The sequence below is a fragment of the Macrobrachium rosenbergii genome, chromosome 54, assembly GCF_040412425.1.
Source record: "Macrobrachium rosenbergii isolate ZJJX-2024 chromosome 54, ASM4041242v1, whole genome shotgun sequence".
Taxonomy (NCBI): domain Eukaryota; kingdom Metazoa; phylum Arthropoda; class Malacostraca; order Decapoda; family Palaemonidae; genus Macrobrachium; species Macrobrachium rosenbergii.
In genome coordinates, this window is record NC_089794.1 from 18,162,603 (window position 1) to 18,187,299 (window position 24,697).

The 24,697-nt window shown below is 37.9% G+C and overlaps 2 protein-coding genes across 3 annotated transcripts in view; one reads left to right on the top strand and one right to left on the bottom strand.

Annotated features, from left to right (window-relative positions):
- Positions 1-21,068, bottom strand: part of LOC136834804 (low-density lipoprotein receptor class A domain-containing protein 3-like) — a 190,368-nt gene extending 169,300 nt beyond the window's left edge. The window contains exons 1-2 of one of the 2 annotated variants that reach the window (XM_067097524.1): positions 20,988-21,068; positions 10,192-10,363 (exon numbers count right to left, since the gene is read on the bottom strand). In XM_067097524.1, the coding sequence (XP_066953625.1) occupies positions 10,192-10,209 (18 nt within the window). In that variant the 5' untranslated portion in view covers positions 10,210-10,363; positions 20,988-21,068. The remainder of the gene's footprint in view (positions 1-10,191; positions 10,364-20,987) is intronic. The other variant, XM_067097528.1, reaches the window with a different exon arrangement.
- Positions 1-24,053, top strand: part of LOC136834805 (uncharacterized) — a 163,420-nt gene extending 139,367 nt beyond the window's left edge. Inside the window, exons 5-9 of the mRNA XM_067097529.1 lie at positions 6,744-6,799; positions 8,668-8,747; positions 13,083-13,210; positions 22,024-22,197; positions 22,761-24,053. Coding sequence (XP_066953630.1) covers positions 6,744-6,799; positions 8,668-8,747; positions 13,083-13,210; positions 22,024-22,196 — 437 coding nt within the window. The 3' untranslated portion in view covers position 22,197; positions 22,761-24,053. The remainder of the gene's footprint in view (positions 1-6,743; positions 6,800-8,667; positions 8,748-13,082; positions 13,211-22,023; positions 22,198-22,760) is intronic.
- Positions 24,054-24,697: the final 644 nt, after the last annotated feature.

Here is a 24,697-nt window from a genome sequence, read left to right on the forward strand (position 1 = left end):
ACACGATAGTCTATTTTGTTCCGCAAGTGTGATTAAATAATCTCGTCTTATTTTGTCAGTAGACTTATCATTTCATTATTAAACCGCTTGCTGTTTTAAATCATTCTTCATGGGTGCTTGTGCCCCCAACCACTCCCTGCTGACTCAGTGACCTCATCCCTAAGTAATACGTATTCTACATAAACTCCCTCCACTTCAGTTTCCATAAACCCACTGTAGGTCTCGTAATCTATATTCTCCCTGTGCGCTCTTCTTACTTTTTTCTCGAGGGAAAGAATAAACCCTGAATTATAATTTCAAAATCAAATAGCCTCTGATCACATCCGGACTATAATTTCACTGCTGGGAAAAGATCAGTAGATATAATATGCTTGAAGTATTTTTGTCGGACAAATATCTTACGGCGCAATCAGCTGTCTTGGACAGATCTCTCTCTCTCTCTCTCTCTCTCTCTCTCACCACATCTAAACAAGATTTTTCTCTTAGGGCCAAATGAGAATAAATATAGAGGACTTTCGACTCCTCATTAATAATTCCTAAGCATCCTTTATCTAATTATGCTAAAGGTATTCCGTCTCGAGACCTGCCGGGGCCCCCCTTCGGAGGCTCCGAATACTGATGAGGCCAGCTCCGCGACTTTGGCATTCCGCTGGCGGGCGCAGAATTAGCACAAGAGAGCTTCGGTTCCCCCCTCCCCCCGGCCTCCTCCCCTCACCCCAGCTTGGGCGTAATGCGAGAATGATACTCCAGGGTATTGAACACGTTCCCCAGGCTCTTCTAGAACGTTAGTGGATGTAAACGTTTTCTTACAATGAACGACAAACGTTGGTGGCCTTGAATAGCCAACTTACGAGGGCTAAAAGCAGTGAGTAAGTAACTTTTCGAACGGCACTTTAAGGCAACTGGCCTTTCGAGATGTAAACAAAACGAGATACGACCTTCTTCTTCTTCTTCTTCAATATTGTACTGGAACTGGAATATAAAATTTAGGCTAAGGCCAAGCCCTGGAACCTATGGAGTCATAAAGCGCCGAAAATAATGTTGAAACAATTGTTAGAAGAGGGTTGAAAGTAGGATGAAAGAAACAGAATATGAACGGGGGTACAGTAAAAGGAACGAAAGGGATTGCAGTTAGGGGCCGAAGGGACGCTGCAAAGAACCTTAAGTAATGCCTACAGTGCACCGTGTGAGGTGCACTGACGGCACTACCCTACTACAGAGTTCGATATTGTACCGATTTTACTACAAATCAGATAATTTCCCAATGGTTATGTGACATTTAATCCTTGATATTAAAAGAAGGGTGATGTTATAATCGAAAAGGCCAGTGAAGAATTAAAAATAAATTATTCGATTATTCCTTTTCTCTTTTGTCTTTTCTAACAATCCCCCTACACCCACTTTCCTCTTCTTCCTTTTCCCCTTGCTGAAGGAATATCAGGAATAAGGCAAATGAAAGAAATAACGCAAAATGTATTACCCTAGATTCAGTGGTTCTCAATCATTTTTTAGTGAAGGCAACCTAATTAACGTAATCGTTACCGTGACACCCATACATACATACATACATACATATACATATATATATATATATATATATATATATATAATATATATATATATATATATATATATATATATATATATATATATATATATACTGTATATATATATATATATATATATATATATATATATATATATATATATACTGTATATATATATATATATATATATATATATATATATATATATATATATATATATATATATGTTAATATATTAGAGTAGACAGGCTGACACTAATTATATGAAGACTTCTGCAAAATTTTCTTTTTACAAATGTTCATTGAGATGATCTAGGCATTGTCTGTGGCACCCTAGGGTGCCACAGTACCCAGTTTGAAAATCACTGCATAGATAAATGAAGTAAGATGTCATGAAGAAACTGACCAAAACAAAGAAGTATATGGGACGAGAAAAATAACTATGTAGAATTAGAGATGCAAGTGGAGTATGTTTATCTTTTTTTTTTTTATTCAATTTTGTTTCCCTCTCGCCTCCCTTATTATACCTTCTGCCTCCCTTACTTCCTCGTTATCTGTCTATCCTATTTTTTAGCTATTTCCTTTTATCTTTCTACATATCTACCTATGTCTGCCCTTGTTTTTACCTTTCTGTCCTTTCATGGACTGATTTCAATTTTTATCTATCTATCTTATCTTATCTATTCACTCATGTCTTCATTCCCTTTTATTTGTTTATCGATGCATACAGCTATTTTTTCCGGCCTATTCTCCCCTTTATTCAGTTCTGCTTGTCTATCTTTTTCTACAAATGTTTCCCTTTCCTGTCCTTCGTTTTCTCTCTCTCTCTCTCTCTCCTAGTTTGAAATCAAACATTCCCTGTTTTTTTATTTATCGATGCATACGGTTATTTTTCCCTGCCCATTCTCCCTTTTATTCAGCTCTGCTTATCTATCTTTTTCTACAAATATTGCCTTTTCATGTCCTTCGCTCTCTCTCTCTCTCGCCTATTTTGAAATCAAATTTCCTTTTTCTAATTAAATTACCTCTTCGTCCTCTCAGGCCGACGGCTAAGCACCTTATACCTTCCTTAAATTTTCTGTCCCTCTTCCTGGATCTCTGCTTATTTCATGTTGCCTTTATGGTGTCCTAAAGCTGCTTAAAATGTTCACTGTTTTCTTTCTTATCTGTGTCATTTTCTTTGATTTTCCTTCTGTTTGCTTTTCTGTCCCTTTTCCTGGATCTCTGCTTATTTCATGTCTCCTTTATACCGTCTTAAAAACTGCAAATCATTTTCTTAAAATTTTCACTGTTTTCTTTCTTATCTATGTCACCTTCTTTGATTCGCCTTCTGTTTTCCTGTATTCTTATATTTTCCTTTTTTATATATATAACTCGTATTGTTTATCCTTCAACATTCCCCGAAGTTTTCCTGAAAATTTTCCCTGTCTGTTCGATACTTTCATTTTTCCTAAATTTTCTTTATTTTTCCATGGGCTATCCCCCTCGGTTCCTTTTAATTTATTTGTTTGCTTTTTTAAAATTTCCTCCTGTTTTCATTCATTTTCCTCCGTTTCTTTCGTTTTACTTTCACATCCTTCTGTTTCCCTTAAAGATAATTCTTTCTACATGCATCTCTTGGATATCTTGACCGATAGCGAGAGAGAGAGAGAGAGAGAGAGAGAGAGAGAGAGAGAGAGAGAGAGAGAGAGAGAAAGGAGGGGAGAGAGGGAGAGAGAGAGAGAGAGAGGTACCTTCCACGAGAAGAGACTGAGAAATAGAACGAAAGATAGGAAAACAGAGAGAGAGAGAGAGAGAGAGAGAGAGAGAGAGAGAGAGGGGAGAGAGAGAGAGAGAGAGAGACGTACCTTCCATGAAAAGAGACTGAGAAATAGAACGAAAGACAGGAAAACAGAGAGAGAGAGAAAGAGAGAGAGAGGGAGAGAGAGAGAGAGAGAGAGAGAGAGAGTGCCTTCCACGAGAATAGACTGAGAAATAGAACGAAAGAGAGGAAAACAGAGAGAGAGAGAGAGAGAGAGAGAGAGAGAGAGAGAGAGAGAGAGAGAGAGAGGGCGGTACTTGCATGAGAAGACAGACTGAGAAATAGAACGAAAGACAGGAAAACAAACAGAGAGAGAGAGAGAGAGAGAGAGAGAGAGAGAGAGAGAGAGAGAGAGAGAGAGAGAGAGAGAGAGAGCCTAAAGACAAGAGAGATTGATGGACATAACTAAAGAGATAGAAAAACACAGAGAGAGAGAGAGAGAGAGAGAGAGAGAGAGAGAGGGAGAGAGAGATTGATAAACAGAACGAAAGAGACGGATAATGACAGAAAGAGACAGACAAACAGGCAGAGACACAGACAGAACAGACAGAGAAGAAACAGAAGGACGGACAGATTAGAAAGAGAGAGAATCCGCCTAATCCCGGCGTCTCTTCCGCCTAGAGTACTTCCTCGGGAGCCCAAACTTGTCGATGACGAATCTTTGAGCTTCCGCCGAAAGTTTTCCCTCGGCAAATCCCGTTCCCAGTGGCGCTAATGCCGACGGAAACCAAGGTTATTTGCCTGATTCCGTAGGCCTATCGAGACAGAGAGATGAAAAAGCCACGGAATTTAGGATAAGTGACTTGCTTGTTTACGGGTAGGCTTCTGGAGTGGGAGCAGATTGGTCTGAAAGCTTGTTTTATATATATATATATATATATATATATATATATATATATATATATACATATGACTGCGAGATATTTTCTGTTAAAACAGAATCCCATCAAATATAAGGAGCCCATAAAAACGCCAGTAGAAAGTAAATGCTATATTTCAAAGACCAACTGTCTCTCTTTTCAGGCAAGTAATGAATCCATTACTTGCCTGAAGAGAGACAGTTGGTCTCTAAAATATAGCATTGACTTTCTACATTTTGGTATTTTTATGGGCTCCTTATATTCGATATATATACATATTTATATATATATATATATATATATATACATATATATATATATATATATATATATATATATATATATATATATATATATATATATATATATATACGGTGTTTTATGAGACCACAAAAGGAATTGTTTTACTCTAGCAAATGGTAGACTATGAGATCTTTTTTATACACTTGTTAGTTTGACCAGTTCCTTAGCTATTATGGTGCCTATAGCGTAATTTTTAAGTCTCGATAAGCTTGCAACTTGTAAAACCACACATCGTAATTATACTGTATATAAATATGTATGTGTGTGTATATATTCATACATTTCTATACATATGTATATACATATATTTTTATATATATATATATATATATATATATATATATATATATATATATATGTATGTATATTATGTATATAAATGTCTTTTACTGTAACCTAAGTGACTATGATGAGGAAAAAAGTTCCATAAAAACACTATATACAAATGCAAAACCATATATTTCGAATACTTGTATTCCTACTCACTGGTGAGCAGGAATATAAGGTTGCAAAGTGGATAAAGTGTTTTCGTGGGCCTCATTATCTTCACACACACACACATGTATATATTTATATATATATATATATATATATATATATATATATATATATATATATATATATATATATATATATATATATATATATATATATATATATATATATATATATATATATATATAGACCAATGAACATATCTCCTTCATTCAACCTTTACCAGGTTCACGGAATACCTTGGTTAAGACACAGAACCACGTCCTAGCTCAGCAGGTTAATTAAATTTTGATTGACAGGTGGTCTGTGTCCATGACAGTATGATACAAGAAATAATTTCATTGTTGTTGCGTGTGGATAAACACTGAGTAAAGCTACGCCTTCCCCCCCTCTCTCTCTCTCTCTCTTTCGTGGGTATTAGCAAGTATCTATGGGGTGACATTGCAAGCCTCATGCATGTTCAAGGGGCTTATGTGCCAACAGTATCAACCTGTTCATGGCGATCACCCATCCAAGTAAAAACCAGACTCATTGCACTTTAACGTTACTATTCTCAGCCCTTTTTTTAAGGGGACGACTTTGTTAACCCTATGGTATTTTCCTTCCTGGTAGTGACCCACCACAGTCGACTAACTGCCGGGTGTTAACTCATTGTGTGTATCAAAGGGGGGCAAGTAGATTTAATTGAATAGGCCCAATGCATTCCTGCTTGATTTGGAATTGAATCCCGGACTTCTCGCTAGTGACTTAAGGGTACTATCCAATATATATACATATATATATACTGTATATGTATATATATATATATATATATATATATATATATATATATATATATATATATATATATATTTATATATATATATATATATATATCAAAACACCGCAAGTAAAAGAATAAGTGACCGGGTGTAGGTCCCGACCGGTTTCGACTTTATTTCTAAGCCGTTAAAGTTAATGGCTTAGAAATAAAGTCGAAACTGGTCGGGACCTGTACCCAACCTCTATTTTTACCTGGGGTGATTTGTGATGAAAGAATCGCGTGTTAATGTGATTATAATCATATATATATATATATATATATATATATATATATATATATATATATATATATATATATATATATATATATATATATATAATCACAACAGATGCACGTGACTTCAGTGTATAAGCGAATCCCACAGGAAAATGACAGGCAGAAGTTCAGTACTGAACTGCCTGTCATTTTCCTGTGAGATTCGCTTATATTTATATATATATATATATATATATATATATATATATATATATATATATATATATATATATATATATGTGTGTGTGTGTGTGTGTGTGTGTGTGTGTAGACGTTTTCATTAATCTTTTTAAATACAAGATGAAAGATTTTATTATTATTATTATATTATTATCATTATATTGTTATTATTACTACTATTGTAAGAACACAAACAGTATGAACACTATCATTAATACTCTTTATATAATAAATACTACCATTTATATCATAATTCAAAGTCTCGCTCACACAAACGGACGCCGCGAACATAACCTGTAGCTCCTGAAGTCATCCACTGAGAAACAATACCCCCTTAATTCCTCCATTCGTCCCGCGACGTGTTAGTAATGTTTCTCTCACACTCTCTCTCTCTTTTTCATTCCCTTCTCATTTTGGCTGGCTCCCTCCCTTCCTCCTCATCACGGGTACCTGTCTCATCACGACTCTGTTTCTTCCAGGTATCGACCCAGAACAGGAGGAGCTCTATAGCGCCACAGTAGCAGAGAGGGAAGAGGTAAGGTCGGCTACCCGTTGTCAACTGACTCTCTACAGAGGGTGGAAAATGAAAAATGAGATTTTGTGTGCGAGTGTGTGTATGTGTGCGTCTATGGTCTATTCCGTGTTTGTGTCTCGCTCATTGTTTTGTTTGGTTGTTGTTTGTAAGTGTTGTTTTATTATGTCGTTGATCTTTTTAATTCTGGGGATTTTACATTTGCTTGAGATTCTAGATTTTCTTTCCGTTTCGTAGAGGGTGGAATAGACATGAGATTGTGTGTGTGAGCGTCTATGGTTTATTTCGTGTCCGTGTTTCGCTAATTGTTTTGTTTGTTTGATGTTTTTCCTTGTTGTTTTATCATCTCGTTGTTCTTTTATTGTTTGAGATTTAAAATTTTCTTTATGTTTCATAAAGGAGGGAATAAAAAAAATGAGATTGTGTGTGTGTGTGTGTGTGTGTGCGTCTATGATTTATCACGTATCTGTTTCACTGATTTTTTGTTGTTGTTGTTGTTGTTGTTTGAACGTGTTGTTTTATCAATTCGTTGTTCTTTTTATTGTTGGGGATTTTAAATTTCCTTTCTGTTTCATTATTCCTATGCTACATAACTTTTTTTTATTTAGTGCCTCTTTTCACTTGGTAAATTCCTTATCTATTTTATAACTTGCGTCGTGTCGTATTTGATATTAATGCAGCAATACTTATCCTTATCTGCGTTTTAATGGCTATTTTCAGTTTTATTTCCCACTTGGTAAATATCCTATCCATTTCGTAATCTCTGCGCTCTTTCTCATTCCAAGTGTGGCTTAAATTCTGTTGTTTTTCCAGACTTGCTTGCGCAGTTGCTGCGTTAAATTGTCGATCACTTTCATAACATTTGTGCGATTTCTCGTCAACTTTATATCGATCCTTTGTACAATACTACCTCTCGATCAAGCTGATATGTTCGATCTCATATATCTTTTGCATCCATACCATATCTCATTAAGGTATGTCTTCGTTTTCATTTTTGTAATCAATATGACAACCCATGCATACTCTTCTTAACAACGGGAATCATATTTTACATAACTGTTGTCATTTTAGTTGCTGAGTTTCTTTGCTTTGTAAAGCGTAACATCTTGATCGATGTCCTGAGTCCCACATTATGTCATCTCTATAACCTACACCCTACTGCAGATCAATTTCATAACCTGCGTCTAATTTCCATGTCAGTATTATAACCTGTTTCCTATTGCCTTTTAGTTTTTAAACCCCAAACGTCTCGACTGTTCTCAACTTTATGACCTGTCTTCGTTTAAATCGGTTCCAAAACCAACGCGCTATTTTAAAGCCAGTGTCGTATGAATATTTCCATATTTTTTAACCCTTGATTCATTCAGCATTCCTTTCACACTCTGGCGTGACGTACGTGTTGGAATTCCGCGGAATTTCAAAATCACGCTCCATTTCGCAGCTACCTCTCTCTCTACGTCCTATGCTGAGTGCTCGTGTTTTTTCTTTTCTAAAATAAGACCTTCTGATGGTCTTCTCAAAGGTACAAGGTGACCTTGTATCTCTCCTTAGGTACGTAGCCTATGCCTGAAGGACGCGAGACTGAATAGGTGGGAGGGGGAAAATGGCTGCGAAACCAGAAGAAAGCGAGACACTTTTATATCTACGTTCATCAAGTTAGAACTTTTCATTGCGCCATAAAAGGTGGCCTTTCAATTCTGCTTCTTCCTTGTCTTCTGAATTCTTGAGCATGTCAAGAGTTCTCATTATTCTCCCTCCGATGTAAGGGCTTGCAATCTTTCATCTCACACACCCTTCGAGATGAACTTTTTTCATTCCTGTTTTCTCCTCCGCCATAAAAATAAACTTTTCCCTCTTCTTCTTCTTTACAGTTAATTGGAGACACGAGCAGGCAGCGCTACCTGACTTCGGATTACCAGAACTACCACGAGGAAGTGTGTGAAACCAGAAGGTGAGTTGCCTACCATCTTCTTCTCTAATACTACTGAAAGAATTAAGCAACACGCATAGTAGCATGAGTCTTGAAATGGAGAAACGAATTCACAGTGATGTATGAGTACTAACATCTAAAACTAAATCTCTACAGAGAGCTTCGGAAATCAGGTCGATCCCCCCTTTCAGACTGAAAAGGGGAATCGAACAGATTCCCGAAAACTCTCTGTAGAGATTTAGTTTTAAATATGCGTGCTCATCGCTGTGAATTTGTTACTTCACTACTGAAAGAACCTTTGACCCGAGTATGGTACGCATATTTAGATTAAAGGATGGAAGATCTTCAGGTTCTTTGAAAATAGAGGATGAAAGTGAGTTCGAAAACTTATTTTTTCATGTTTTTAGTAACCAAAGTTAAAGGAAGGTTCTGGAGGTTGAGACAGGATGGACCTAACGTAAATACGTCCTAAATTAATCTACTTGAATTGAATTGAATGTAGGCCACAGGCCAAGCGCTGGGACCTATGAGGTCATTCAGCGCTGAAACGGAAATTGACAGTGAAAGGTTTGAAAGGCGTAACAGGAGGAAAACCTCGCAGTTGCACTATGAATCAATTGTTAGGAGAGGGTGGAAAGTACGATGGAAGAAAAAGGAAACCTAGTTAATCTTTAGTTTCCCAAAATTCCCTTAACTTATTTTATCTTTTGGACCTGAAATGGAATTTACATATTTGTTATATGCTCCAGGTCACGTGACCTAACCTAATTTCAGGTATCAAAGGTTACATAGTAGAAACTAACTTTGGGTGTATATATAAGACTTAACTAACTTATCTAATGAAGAAAATCATTTCATAAAAGATGGCTTCTTGGACAGGGAACCAATTGGCTTCTGTCCTGCTTATCCTGGAATAACAAGTTTCTTCGGCGCAATCGAGTTTTCTGTACTTCGTATAATTAAGGCCAACGAAAATATCTCTATCTTTCGGTGGTCTCGGTATAATGCTGTATGAACAGCGAGCCATGAAACTTTAACCACGGCCTGGTGGTGGCCTATCCTATATCCTTGCCAAAACCACGATTATGGCTAAACTTAACCTTAAATAAACTAAAAACTACTGAGGCTAGAGGGCTGCAATTTGGTATGTTTGATGATTGGAGGGCGGATGGTCATCATACCAATATTCATCCCTCTAGCCTGAGTAGTTTTGAGATCTGAGGGCGGACAGAAAAAGTGCGAGCAGAATAAAGTGCGGACGGACAGACAAAGCCGGCACCATAGTTTTCTTTCACAGAAAAATGAAAAATAATTGAGAATATTTGGAGAAAACTGTAATAAAAAGTAGGACCTAACCATGAGAGAAAGATGGTTATAGGGTTCAGGGCAAGCAGAAGAGCTGCTAGAATCCCGAGTCATGGTAGGGGAGGACATGGAACGAATGAATAGCCAAAATTTTACTTACCCGTGTACCTCTTCCCATCTTTTTTTCTTCTCTCCATTATCTTGCTCGTGGATTCTCTACTCCATTCTATTTTTCCTTTCCCCAACAGCGTTAACTACAAATTGTACCTTATGTCTAACTGATGAACTGTTTTCAAGCTCTAAGCACAGACAGGCCTGGGCCACTTCGATACCTAAAAGCAATTAGGTTAGGTTAGTCACCTGAAGTTAGATTAAATAAAGAAAAAAATAAAAGGATTTCTGAAACATCAATTTTCAACAGATTTTATAAAATTGCTTCAAATAAGACATTTTCTTAAATCTTTATTACAGATTGCTAATGGTAATATCTTATCGTTATTCTGTGACACATTCAAGTTTCTAATTCCCATAGAATGTACTGCAAAGTCCATTTTTTTAGTTTTCTGTAAAAGAAAACTATTGTGCCGGCTTTGTCTGTCCGTCCACACTTTATTCTGTCCACCCTTAGATCTTTAAAACTACTGAGGCTAGAGGGCTGCAAATTGGTATGTTGACCATCCACCCTCCAATCATCAAACATACCAAATCGCAGTCCTCTAGCCTCGGTAGTTTTTATTTTATTTAAGGCTAAATTTAGCCATGATCGCGTGTCTGACAATGATATAGGACAGGCCACCACCGGGCGGTGGTTAAAGTTTCATGGGCCGCGGGTCATAAAGCATTATACAGAGACCACCGAAAGATAGATTTATTTTAGGTGGCCTTGATTACACGAAGTACAGAAAACTCGATTGCGCCAAAGAAACTTTGGCATATTTCTTACTTGTTTTTTATTCCTTTTCGTCATTTTCAGATTAATTCGTTTGAACTTCACTGAAATCTAGTAGAATAGATTTGTGTTTTTGGTTGCAGACTTTGTTATTTATTTGGAAACAGGTTGATTTTCAGTAACAATAAAAAGAAGAGAGAGAGAGAGAGAGAAAATTGTGGCAATACAGATGATGATAGGAATCACATAAAAGACAACTAGCCCTTGATAGTTATATTTCTTTGGACAAGTGAGCCACCTCAAAAAAATATAGGCTTAAAAGAGAGAGAGAGAGAGAGAGAAACATAAAATATAAATTTCCACTATTTATCTATCTATCTCTGTCTATCTCCTTTCTCATCCTCATCCTTAACCTATGATATGACACTGCTTTACATGCAAATAGCTTCTCTCTCTCTTCCTCTTCTTCTTCTCCGTTTAATGTTTGTTAAACCTCTAATAAAGGCACTTTCGCTTCGCCAAAACTTCACAGAACCGCCATTGTATCAGTCGGTAAAAAATAAAAAAAAAAATCTCTAACCTCCGACCCTTATTTTTCGTTTTTATTTTCCGTCAATTGAGGCTGGGATCTCTCTCTCTTCTTCCTACCTTCACCTCCCTACCCCCTCAATCTCTCCCCATCCCCCGCCCCCTTGCAGGCTTTCTTCCCACGCAAGGAGTAATTTAACGAAGGACTGAAAAGATTTCTAAATTCTCGCCAAACTTATTTTGGTGAGGGATGCCAGTTCTGTTGTAGGTTCCTTTCCTGTAGATTCCTGTAGAGTGGACCTAAATTAGATGCCTCTCTCTCTCTCTCTCCTTCCCTCTCTTTCTCTCTCTCTCCTTCCCTCTCTTTCTCTCTCTCTCCTTCCCTCTCTTTCTCTCTTGCTCTCTCTCTCCCTGTTCCCTCTCACTGTCTACCATTCTGTCTATTTCTCAGTCTCGATTTATCAATGACACTCACATTTCCGTCTACAGTTTAATTCAGTTGTACAAATAAATTCTCTCTTTCTCTCTCTCTCTCCTACGCTCTTTAATTCATCTGGATGCGATAAGTTCTCTCTCCCTCCTAGACTCTTTAATTCATCTGGATGTGATTATAAGTTCTCTCTCCCTCTCTCTATCCATCTGGCAAGTGGAACAGTGGTAGGCTCACAGCTGACCAAAACTGTGTTCAGCCCCAGAACAAAACAGAAACGACATATTGACCTGAGCAGTGAAAATGTACCTGGTTATCAGTTGACTTTAGTAGGACGTAGTTTGGGATTGAGAAATGTACAATAGAATAAAATTGGCATCAGTGATTTCACAGTTTCATCAGTATAAATGTCCCCATATGATCAACAAGGGGATGGCCTCGACGAGGTAGTCCTCACCCAAGCGGGCTGGAATCTTCCGTGAATTATTCTCTGTTTATTCACCTAGCTCTCTTTCTCTCTCACTCTCCCCTAGGCTCTTCCAATTCTTCTACAAATGATTATCAACCACTCTCTCTCTCCCTCTCCCTCTCCATCCCCTGAGCACTTCCAATTCATCTACAAATGATTATTAAGTCTCTCTCTCTCTCTCTCTCTCTCCGCAATTCCATAAACATCGTTAATTTCTTCTTTTTTCATCAGTCTATCTTGGTGTTTCATTGCTTAATGTCAATATCAAAACTTAAATTCTAGTCTTTCAGGTGAATTATATTATTATGAATAATTACTTTTGTATTTGAACATTTTTAAAACGATATTTTCTAAAGACATAAGGAATTCTTGCAAGTAATCAGGAAAAACTGAGAATGTAATCGTTAATTCAAACTGAAATGGATTTAATGTTTACGTATATATACGATATATATATATATATATATATATATATATATATATATATATATATGTGTGTGTGTGTGTGTGTGTGTGTGTGTGTGTGCGTTTTCAAAATACTGTAAGTAAGAACAGAAAGGACAGATAGAAAGATAAAAAGATGGAAAGGCCTCATTCATATATAAAACAGACTCACTGTAAAGGTATGGAAAAAAGAATGAAAGTGGAAAAAATATGAAAATATAAATACAGGTGGATAGATAACTAGACAGATAGACGGAACACCCTACGAATAAAGTCTCCCTCATCCCGCAGGAAATGGACGTTGCTCAACGAGACGGTAGACATAGACGGAAATGAGGTGGTCATTGTTAACCCAGTTGGACAGGAGAAGCAGATTGTCTACAATTACGAGTGCGTCTCCCCTTGTTCTGCTTGTAAAGGTAAGGCATAAAGAGTGGCTCTCTCTCTCGCTCTCTCTTTTATTTTTTTAGTTCCTTCCTAACTTCAGCTAACAGCTGTTGTTCCTTCACGACTTCAGTCAACAGTTTTAGATCCTTTCCATCAACAGTTGTAGAACCTTTCCAACCTCAGCCATTAGTTGTAGTTTTTTAACAACCTCAGCCAACAGTTGTAGTTCCTTCCCAACTTCAGTCTACAGTTGTAGATCCTTTCCAACTTCAGCTAACAGCTGGAGTTCTTCTACAACATCAGCCAATAATTGTAGTTCCTTCTCAGCTTCAGTCAACAGTTGTAGATCCTTCCCATCCTCAGCCAATAATTGTAGTTCCTTCAAAAACCCAGCCCGCAGCTGCTGTTCCTTCCCAGATTCAGTCATGAATCATAATTCCCTTCCAACTTCAGCCAACAGCTATAATTCCTTTCCAACTTCAGAGACTACTGTAGTTCTTTCTCAACTTCAGCCTACATTTGTACAACCTTCCCAACCTCACCCAACAGTTGTAGATCCTTTCCAACCTCAGCCAAGTGTTGTAGCTCCTCCTTAACTTTAGCAAACATTTGTAATTACAACCTCAGCCAACATTTGTAGTTCCAGCTTCAGTTAACAGTTGTAGTTGCTTTACAATTTGAGCCAATAGTTGTATATCCATTCCAACCTCAGCCAATAGTTGTGGTGGTTTTATAACTTCAGCCAACATTTGTAGTTTCAACCTCAGCCAACAGTTGTAGTTATTTCCCAACTTCAGGTAGCAGTTGTAGATTCTTTCCAACCTCAGTTTATAGTTGTGGTTGCTTAACAACTTTATCCAATAGTTGTAATTTCTTCACAACTTCAGCCAAACAGTTTTAGTTCCTTCCCAATTTCAGCCAACAGTTGTAGTTCCTTCCCAACATCAGCCAACAGTTGTAGCTTCTTTCCAACTTATGCCAACAGTAATAGCTTCTTCCCAACCTCAGCCAACACTTGTAGTTCCTTCTTAACTTCAGCCAAGAGAAATAACTTCTTCCAAACTTCAGCTAACACTTGTAGTTCCTTCTCAACTTCATCCATCAGCAGTAGCTTCTTCCCAACTTCAGCTAACACTAGTGGTTCCTTCTCAACTTCAGCCAACAGCAATATCTTCTTCCAAACTTCAGCCAACACTTGTAGTTCCTTCTCAACTGCAGCCAACAGCTGTAAATTCTTCCAAACTCCAGCTTACATTTGCAGCTCCTTCTCAACTTCAACCAACAGCAATAGCTTCTTCCCAACTTCAGCTAACGCTTGAAGTTCCTTCTCAACTTCAACCAACAGCAATAGCTTCTTCCAAACTTCAGCCAACACTTGTAGTTCCTTTCCAACTCCAGCCAACAGCAATATCTTCTTCCAAATTTCAGCCAACACTTGTAGTTCCTTCTCAATTTCAGCCAACAGCAATAGCTTCTTCCAAACTTCAGCTAACATTTGTAGTTCCTTCTCAACTTCAGCCAACAGCAATAGCGTCTTCCCAGCTTCAGCGAACACTTGAAGTTCCTTCTCAACTTCAACCAACAGCAATAGCTTCTTCCAAACTTCAGCCAACACTTGTAGTTCCTTCTCAACTCCAGCCAACAGCAATAGCTTCTTTCAAACTTCAGCGAACACTTGTAGTTCCTTCTCAATTTCAGACAACAGCAATAGCTTCTTCCAAACTTCAGCTAACATTTGTAGTTTCTTCTCAACTTCAGCCAACAGCAATAGCTTCTTCCCAACTTCAGCTAACACTCGTAGTTCCTTCCCAACTTCAGACAACAGTTGCAGTTCCTTCCCAACTCAAGCCAACAGTTAGTAGCACCTTCCGAACCTCAGCGCGAAAGAAATAGATATTTTTTCCCTTTCATTAAAACCTCAATTATACTCGGCAGCGGATATCAAAGAGGGCAATCCCTAGGCTGATTCCTGAATTGGAAAATAGATGCATAGAACTGCGGCGGCACATAAAAAAAAAAAATATCCTACTCTAAAACAATTTCGAGCGACAGCCAATTGAACGTCGGATCAAAAATCAATCACACGGAAGAGAGAGAGAGAGAGAGAGAGAGAGAGAGAGAGTGTAAAAATGGATGGCTATCCACAGCTGTGGTCCCTTTTTTTTTTTTTTTTTTTGTACGGTTTCATCTGCGTAGCCCATTCTGTGGTGGTATAGAGGGATAGTATACGATTATTTAGCATAAAGCGACTCTGTGGGCGTTGAGGGATTGGCTGGTGATGGGCGGCTGTCACGTACATCGGGATTGGTCTTCTTCTTTCAGCGTTTTGGAAAATGGGAGATAGGTGTTCGTGGTTTTGTTACTTTGCTTAAAAGACTAAATTAAAAGTTCATAGGTAATTGCAAAAGGGTGCTAGAAAAAAGCAGGATCAATAAGGGGAATAGCCATTGTGCTAACATAATAATAATAATAATAATAATAATAATAATAATAATAATAATAATAATAATAAAAATAATGATATAAAAGTCACAGTGTCTATCTTTCCATTTTTCACAGAAGCCACGCCCTATTAATAGAGAAGCTGCTTATTTAAAAAATAATGAAAATAATTTACAGATTACCTAGCTTGACTTAATTTGAAATTTTTTCTCATTTATGTTAAGTTTCAAAATCCTCACTTTCCTTCTGCACAATTTCACGCGTTGTCTTTTGTTTTAAAACCCACCGAAATCCACGTCACTCGCTGGGCACCACACCAGTCCCTGAATTGCACGGTTCGATGACTTTATTTACTTGGTGGCATGGTCCAGTAGGGAGAAGTTGAAGACACCCATGAAAAAGGACGCACATTTGATTTGTAGTGTTGGAGCAATTCGTCAATTATTCAGAGAAGACAGAGGAAGGAAGAGGATTCCACAGCTAATAGTCAGTTGACACTTGATTTCAAGACTTTGAAGTGGCTATCCTTTAGATAGGGAAGCGACGGCAGTGCGCATTCAACCAGTTTTGGAAATGGTCATGAAAAACAAAAAAGAAAAAAAAATTAATAAAAGGAAACACTTGAATAATAAATAAACAATAGACGGAAAGTGATCTTGGCAGTCTTGAATGAAATAAGCACATAAGGACGAAATTTGACACTAGGCCTAAAACAAGTAAAAGATATAAATTTACATGCTTCCAAAACCACTCCAGTCTAGATGAAAGATGACTCAAACCACATCCAACCGAGACAAACAGGTAGACACGAAATGGCGAAACCAAACCCGATGGAAACGAATTAAAAAACTAGACAAGCGCAAAATGATCAAACCAGACCTTATTCAAACATATGAATCAAACATGCACACCTCTTATCTCACTTCCCTCAAAACAAAAGCAGAGACTAAACCACACAAGACGAAAATAAACACGTAAGGTAAACACGCATAAATGTGCAGCCACGCCTCTCCAGGTAGGTTAGGCAGGTAGGTAGGGAGGGAAGGAGTCCGACGGGTGTAGGGGGAGGGTGGGAAGGGGTTGAGGTGAAGCAGAAGGAAAAAGAAGGCGTCATCGTTCATAAAACTTGCATGAAAAGTCCTCATTGGTGTTGGCATTTGGCCTTTCTTTTGCCCAATACGAAATATTAACGGGATTAAAACTCGCCGCCGGCGGGGAATGGGGTGAGAACTGGAATGGGAATGGGAACTGGAATTGAGGACAGAAACGGAACTAGGAATGAATGCTGGAACCGGAATAGGAACGGTAATGGTAATTGAGAATTTGATTGGAAGCTATGAATAGTATAAGAAAGGAGGCAAATGGGAACTGGGAATGCGAATATCTATGGGAACCAGGGACAGAAATGGGTGTATGATCATGGAATTGGAATCGAAATCATAACAGGTAAAGGGAACAGGAATGGGAACCCTAGGAATGGGAGTGTAAATGAGGACAGAAAAAGTGGAACAGAATGGGAACATACATGGAAACTGGCCATAGGAAATGGAACGGGGAACGGGAACTAGGAATGGCTCTGGGAACTTAACTGGGAACAGAAATGGAAAGGAAATGAGAACTAAAATGGTATGGAAAAAAATAAACAATAAGAATGAGAATTTGGGGCTGGGATGGAAAATGCAATTGGAACAGAATGGAAATGAGAGTTTGGAACAGGACCGATAGCGGAAACAGGAATGAGAACAGGAATTGAAAACGTTTTTATTTAACAATTTATGCAAATTTATATAAATTTATTTAATCATTAATCTTTATTGATATTTGGTATTATTTTTGGTTGTTGGTTATTATTCAGATAGGCCTATCTACAGCTTCATCTCTTTATTCAATTAGATAGATAGATAAACAGATAGATAGAAAATTGATAGATATACGAAGTGAAGGAAAATCATACTTACAGTACATACTCCGATAGATAAAAATAAAATAAAAACAATAGAATAAAAACCAAGAATGAACAAGCTATTTCAAAAACTGCAAGCTCACTTACACCCAAGCAAAGTTGATTAAGCCAAGAATATCTCGTCTAGAGATACACAAATAGCACAGAAGAAACTCAAGACGAATCATCGCATCCCACTTTCCAAGATGGCGGCCAATTTTCCCCAATTGCCACACTCCGGAGACAACCCTAATGTCGTCAAGATCAATGACTGTGGCATCGAGCAACTGGAGCTTATAACTACGGATGATTATCCTTCCTCTGGACACCCAAAAGTGGCGGGGATTCGGATACGTTGTCGAGTTTTATTCTGCTGTCTTTTTGTTTTTCTTCATGAAATGGAGAAGTTAGCATAGATATAGGGAGTCAATGTACTTGGCTTGTTTGATAGTGAGGGCCGTGTTATGGTTATAATTTTTTAGTGAGAAACAATACCGATATTTTGAATTTTCATCTCATCTGATGGAAACTTCTGGCAATCTGTTCTCCTTCATGCCGTGCCAAGATAATTTTTTCAAGTTTTAATATTCACAAACTCACGTCTGGTTTCTCTGGCCTCATTGCGACCCTTTGTCACTTACATCAGGTTCCTGGGGCTCGTTGAAAGTTTCTGAACACTGATTTTTAAAATTAACGGGCCGCATACATTAAAAATAAAATAACCGTCCTAACGAACCAACTGTTCTCTCGTGACACAACTTCGTGCTCAAGTCTACCAAACTCTCATATTTGGGAGACCAACCGGATGCTTATATCTGCAATTTCCATTTCTCGTTTACTGTATAACTTTAGAAATGCTTTCCTGATGGTGTTGTGGAAGTTGATTCTCGTACATTTAAAAGAGGCTTTAAACGCCTTCAAATTACCGTAGACCATTGCCTTATCTCTCAAGGACTGTTTACGTATGCAAATGAATATTTGCCCTTCGCTGATTTGTTTGTGGTAATTCTGTTCTGTGGTGGTCCGCTCTACAGGTTAGCTTGTGTTCTGTATCCAAGACGCTGGAAGAAGCTCAGTTAAACTAAAAAAATAAAGTAAGAAAAAGGATTGAAATTTTCCATGGGGGCAGGCACTAATTTTTAAGATGCTGATAATCTTGTGGTTTGCGAAAAAAAAAATAACTAGAACTGATTTCAGCGAGTAATAATGATGACTGAATGGTATCGTCTGTGATATTCCACTCCACTGGTCCAGAGTTGGAGCCATTCTCAGGGCAATGACAGATTTCCACTTGCAGCCAACCTTGCTTGCCCTGAGAGCTAAGGATAGTGAGTTTGGGGGTAGGCATAGGTCTACCTGATGAGTCATCAGCCCTTGATCCTAGCACGGACAGAGAGGGGCTTAGCCGCTGATCATATACATATAGTTCGGTATCTAGGACCTGTCCCTTGCTTTTCTGATCATTAGCGATCTTTGCAACTTTTGACCGTAAAAAAACATAGTGAATGGAAAAAATTGCAACAAATTTCCATTATTTTTTTACGATGATTTTAGCGGATTTTCACAAGTCTTGACCAATAACAATGCTTCACGTTTTAGGGAAATGACAAGTCCGGTGTGATTTCCGCTGATATTTTCTTGTCGACTAATCATGACATCTTGGGTTGGAACTATATGCAAAAGCTGTCAACTCATCTGGTACCGAAAAATTATCATTCATTTACAGGAGTTCATTGGCAACACTGTGGGATATACTCGCTCGGTGACAGAGAGACAATCACAAATGAATGCAGAGAGAGATACTCTCCCTCTCTGCATTTGTTTGTGACTCTTTCTCGTCTCTTTCTTTAAGCTTTCGTTCGTTATACTCTCTCGTGTCCTTCCCCAAAGAGAGAGAAAGAGATAACGGTGATCACATTGTTTTCAAGCATCGTAATATAGAACTAGGCTTCGACTTTTTTTTTCTAAACATCGATCGACTGAGGATATTCAGTATTTCTCATACGAACTTTATTACATTAAATAACATACCCTACCCGTTTTATGAGCTAGTACTAGTCCCAAGTTTATAAGATTTCCGGGTAGGCTTAGCTTTTCTTTATTAGTACTTGTTAGCCTTCATTATTGTTACCCGGTTTGAGGTTTTATTAGTACTTGCTAGCCTTCATTACTGTTACCCGGTTTGAGATAAAATCGCCAAACCTTAGAAAAACAAGCAGTTCATGTCTTAATGCGCCTCCTAAAATGAGCTTCTGCTGTGTTTAGTACGAGAATGGGGAATGCATTCTTGTACTTAGGCCTATGGTGGTGTTATGCACTCTATCCTTGCTCACTCATTATATCTATCAGTATCGAAAAACTGATAGCTCGATACTCGAAGATTTTGGTTTGTTGTCAACAGATTACCGGATGTGAGAAAAGGCAACAGCAGATTTCAAAAACCGTTAGAAATGAGGTGTTCCTCTTAGCATCACTCGGGAAACTAAAATCATGAGACTTCGTATTTTGAATACTTAGCTTGTTTAGGCTAAACTACCCCTTTTTATCTCACATAGGATAACTATATTGATAATGGCTTAATTTTGGTCTTAAACATTGATATATACATTATTTCCGTAAAATACAACCAGACTTTGTCAATAGCAAGTTCTCCAATGTTTTTCCGCCGGTATTTTAAAGAGGTACCGATGCATTATAGGCCTAACCCACTTGATTCTTATGACGTGATTTCTACTTATTCTCATAAAGCAAGCAATGTAAACAATAAGATTTGTTTGAAAAGAAAAATGGTGTATTATCAATGTACCTATCCTATGAGGGGGAAAAAAGGGGGTTCGAAAGGTTAGGCCAATCATGCTAAGCATTCAAAATGTATAGTCTCATGAGTTTAAATTTCCTCTGATGCTAAAAGGGCACCTCAGTTTCTAACGATTTTTGAAATACGCTTCTTCCTTTTCTGACATTCAGTAATTTATTGTCAACAGACCCAAAACTTCGAGTTTCGTTTTATTAGTTTGTTGGTATTGATAGAAATTATCAGTGGGCGAGGCTGGTCTGAGGTAAAATCAGTATAGGCCTAGGTACAGCACAAGAGGGCATTCCCCCTCCCCCTGTATTAAATACAGCTAAAGCTTATCATCAGTATGGCTGAAAGACAGTGAGAAATATGATCAGTATGAAAGAAGGACAATTTACGAAAAAAAATACGTAACTGAAACATATTTTAGACACTGGTAGTAGTAACGGGATGTAGACTTCTAAGAAACTGGAACAAAACTATACAAGTTTATCAGTTAAAAAATTCTTAAAACAATCGCTATAAAAAAAATAGCGCAGTCAAGTCTTTCGGTACACAACAATAGTTTCATACATTATAAAGAATGCTTGCATACGACATACTGCTTATGAAAAACATCAAATCTTACTTTAGATCTGAGAGTAGAATGCCTCACTGGGATGAAAGGGATAACACATCACCTTCAAGTGAAGCTCTAACTCCAACTGTCAAGTTTGATTCCCGCGGGCCGCGTCCTTCTATGCTTGTTCGTATACGCTAACAAGTATGTCTTACTAATACATAACTTTCATATCATAGTGCCTAATTTCTATCTTTAGTAACTCAAAAAGACAGATTTATGCCTAATGTTATATTTTCATTATTTCCGCATATAATTCAGTGCTTTATATGTAAATAAGTGCGTTGGTAGTAATTCAAAGTCTGTTTAAGGGCATTAGAATAACGTGGAATTAAGCCAATCAGCTCCCGACATCATCAGCAGTGTTGCCACAATGGAGTGCTTATTGTAGGACCGATAAGGTCATAGAGCAATGACATGGTAACTGAGTGTTAATGAGGTTTTAAAGGTGTAACAAGAGGAAAACCTCGCAGTTGCACTATGAAACAAATGTTAGGAAAGGGTGGAAAGTAAGATGAAAGGAAGTGAATATGAACAGAAATACAGTAAAAGGAATGAAAGGGGTTGCAGCTAAGGGCCGATAGAACCCTGCAAAGAACCTTAAGTAATGCCTACAGTGTACCGCGTGAGGTGCACTGAAGGCATTACCCCCTTACTGAGCAAGTGACAAATATTTCGAAGTCAGATTAGCTGACACCGACTATAGTTTTGATGATAATGATGCTCTCTCTTTAAAATTGAATATAACCTTATTTTACTGAATAATGATGACAATCAACACTATTTCAGGCAGTTTTTCCCTGCAAAAAAATTGTCTTCGCAATGGGTTTTTATAGTGAAAATATGTAAAAAAAAAAAATGTGTATATAAGTAGAAGTGAAACCACGCAAATTTCAATTAAGGGATCTGTTACTCTTCTTAAAAATAATTTGTCTACTGTTCAGAGGTGAAAGGTTAAAAATAATTGCCTTGGAAGTTTACAACAAACTAGTTCCTCAGTGCAAAAGCAACAATAACTGACAACAATGACCCTTTTGCACTTCAGGCGTGGGGGTGAAATCGTCGTGTAAGATGCGCTACAGCTACGTCAAGATGTACATCCGGTTGAAGTATGGCTATCGTCCCGAGGACCCGAAATGGGAGTTCGTCTCCGTTCCTTCCCACTGCGCATGCGAACTAGTTCCCGATAACTTTATTGACGGAGAGTGTTTGGACTAAGGTGAGTTGTTATCCCAATAGAGAGATTAGATATCTATGGAAATAGGGAAAATAACAAATGTTCTACAATTTTTGAAAAAGTACTGAAGTGTGTGGACTATGGCGAGCTTTGCGTAGTGAGACAGAGAGATATTTGCAGCAATTCAGATAATGATAGGAATTATACAAATACAATTAGTCCTGGATAACTATATTTCACTGGACAAGCTGAGAGAGAGAGAGAGAGAGAGAGAGAGAGAGAGAGAGAGAGAAGGAAAGTATCTCTAGTAATACAGTAAATGCCCTTGATAGATAAAAACAGCTAATTGATATATATACATATATATATATATATACATATATATATATATATATATATATATATATATATATATATATATATATATATGTGTGTGTGTGTGTGTGTGTGTGTGTGTGTGTGTGTGTTAAGATAGACAGATAGATAGATAGACAGATAGACTTATGGGCCAGTCAGAACCTTTGAATTTTCAATTGCCTCATTTCTAGGTCACGCAACTGTTCTTGACATGGCACTAACTTCACCTATTTCTTGACCTCCCACAGATACGTGGAGTTTGGCGGCATATACCCCTCACCCACCTCCCAACCCCCCGACCCTTTATCAGATATGGGTGTTATCTGAACCTATCCTCACAACATAAGCGCTTATTATTTCTTCTGTCTCCCGCAAGAACGCCATCTGCTTCGCCATCGTGTGGATACCAAGCCTCGTCTGATTTTCGATTTGATTTTCATCCTGAAACATCCGCCCTGCCTCCAGCTGCTTCCTCTTCGGAAGACGGGAACCCGAGAGGAAAATCGCTTGGCAACCGTTTAAAAAAGGGAATAAGAGCAGAGGAAGACTATGTAGTGTAGCTCGTGACAAGCGAAGAGACGGAGAGGAACTGGACGTCGAAGATGCTGATAGCCAGAGACCATTTATAGCCGACACCTCACCCCTCCCCCCTCGCCCTCCACCCCATCCCTCCTCCTCTTCACTCGCTCGCTCGTTCGCCCCTTTTCCCGCCGGATTCGGTCTACCTTTCCCGCCCAAAGTCCATCTCTTCCCCAAGAAGTGGATTTGAGCACCAGCTGTGGATCTCACAGCTTACGACTGCGGATCTCAGCCCCCACAGGTGGTTCTCAGTTCCACCTGTGGATCGATTTGTTTTAATTGCACACACACAGAGCATCGTAATTATTATTATCATCATGCATCTGGCAGAGTGAAGAACCTGTTCAGAGAGAGGCTGGAATTCTGTTATCATATTATAGTCTCTGAATAACGCACTTATAGACACACAACAAATACAATGCTTATAGCAGACTGTTCTACCTTAGACTAGGAGAGAGAGAGAGAGAGAGAGAGAGAGAGAGAGAGAGAGAGAGAGAGACCGGGAAGAAGAAGAGGAAGAGAAAATAAGACAGAACAAGCGGAAAAAGAAAGAGGAAGAAAGATTAAAGAAAATGTAAGAAGTTTGGTCTGAGATGTGGCTGACGAAGACAGTTGAACATCGCGGGTTCTTTAAGTACGAAATCCGTTGAAAAAAAAGAAGAAAATAAGAAGAAAGAGAGAGAAGAGAATAACTACAGAAGAACTGGACATAACTGAGATCAAGATACAGCAGACGAAGACAATGCAACATCCAAAGGTTCCCTTAATTAGCTATTTCTGGAAGAAGAAGAAGAAAAAGAAGAAGAAGCGAACTGTGTCGCGCGCGACAAATTGTCGTCGGATGTCCTTCTTGTAAGTCTGTTTCTCTGTTCTGAAATTATTCAGATCTTTCCTTTTTTTCAGATAATCTTTGATTCCATTATAAAGATCTGTTTCAAAAATAAATGAATTCTGTGAATCTTCGTTTTCTTTAAATGTCCTTTTGTGGTACTGCTGGTAACTGAGAGGAGCCTTAACCACTACGTTCTGTTTAAACTGTATCCCGTTTGTTGACCTTCGACCTTTAAAGGGCAAACTAATATGTAGTGAAACCTTGTATCAACAAAAATATGACTTTATCTTAGACATTTTAAAGGTCAGTATGAACAACATATATGCCATAAAATATGCACCTGGCTACACAGCAGCATTCATATTAAAAAAGCTGTAAGATTAACCTTCGGCCTTTAAAGGTTAAACTGAAAAATGATATGCAATAAAGCCTTGTACCAACAAAAACATGACTTTATCTTAGATATTTTAAAGGTCAGCATGAAAAAAATACCATGAACTATTCAGCTGGCTACACAGCAGGATTTAAACTCAAAAAACCATAAGCATGACCTTCGACCTTTAAAGGTTAAACTGGAAAGTGATATTCAGTGAAGCGTTGTACCAACAAAAATAGGACTTTATTTTAGAAATTTTCAAGGTCAACATGGAAAAAAAATACCATGAAATATTCAACTGGCTGCACAGCACCAATTAAACTAAAAAAACTGTAAGCTTGACCTTCGACCTTTTAAGGTCAAACTGATATGTAGTGAAACATTGTACCAACAAAAAC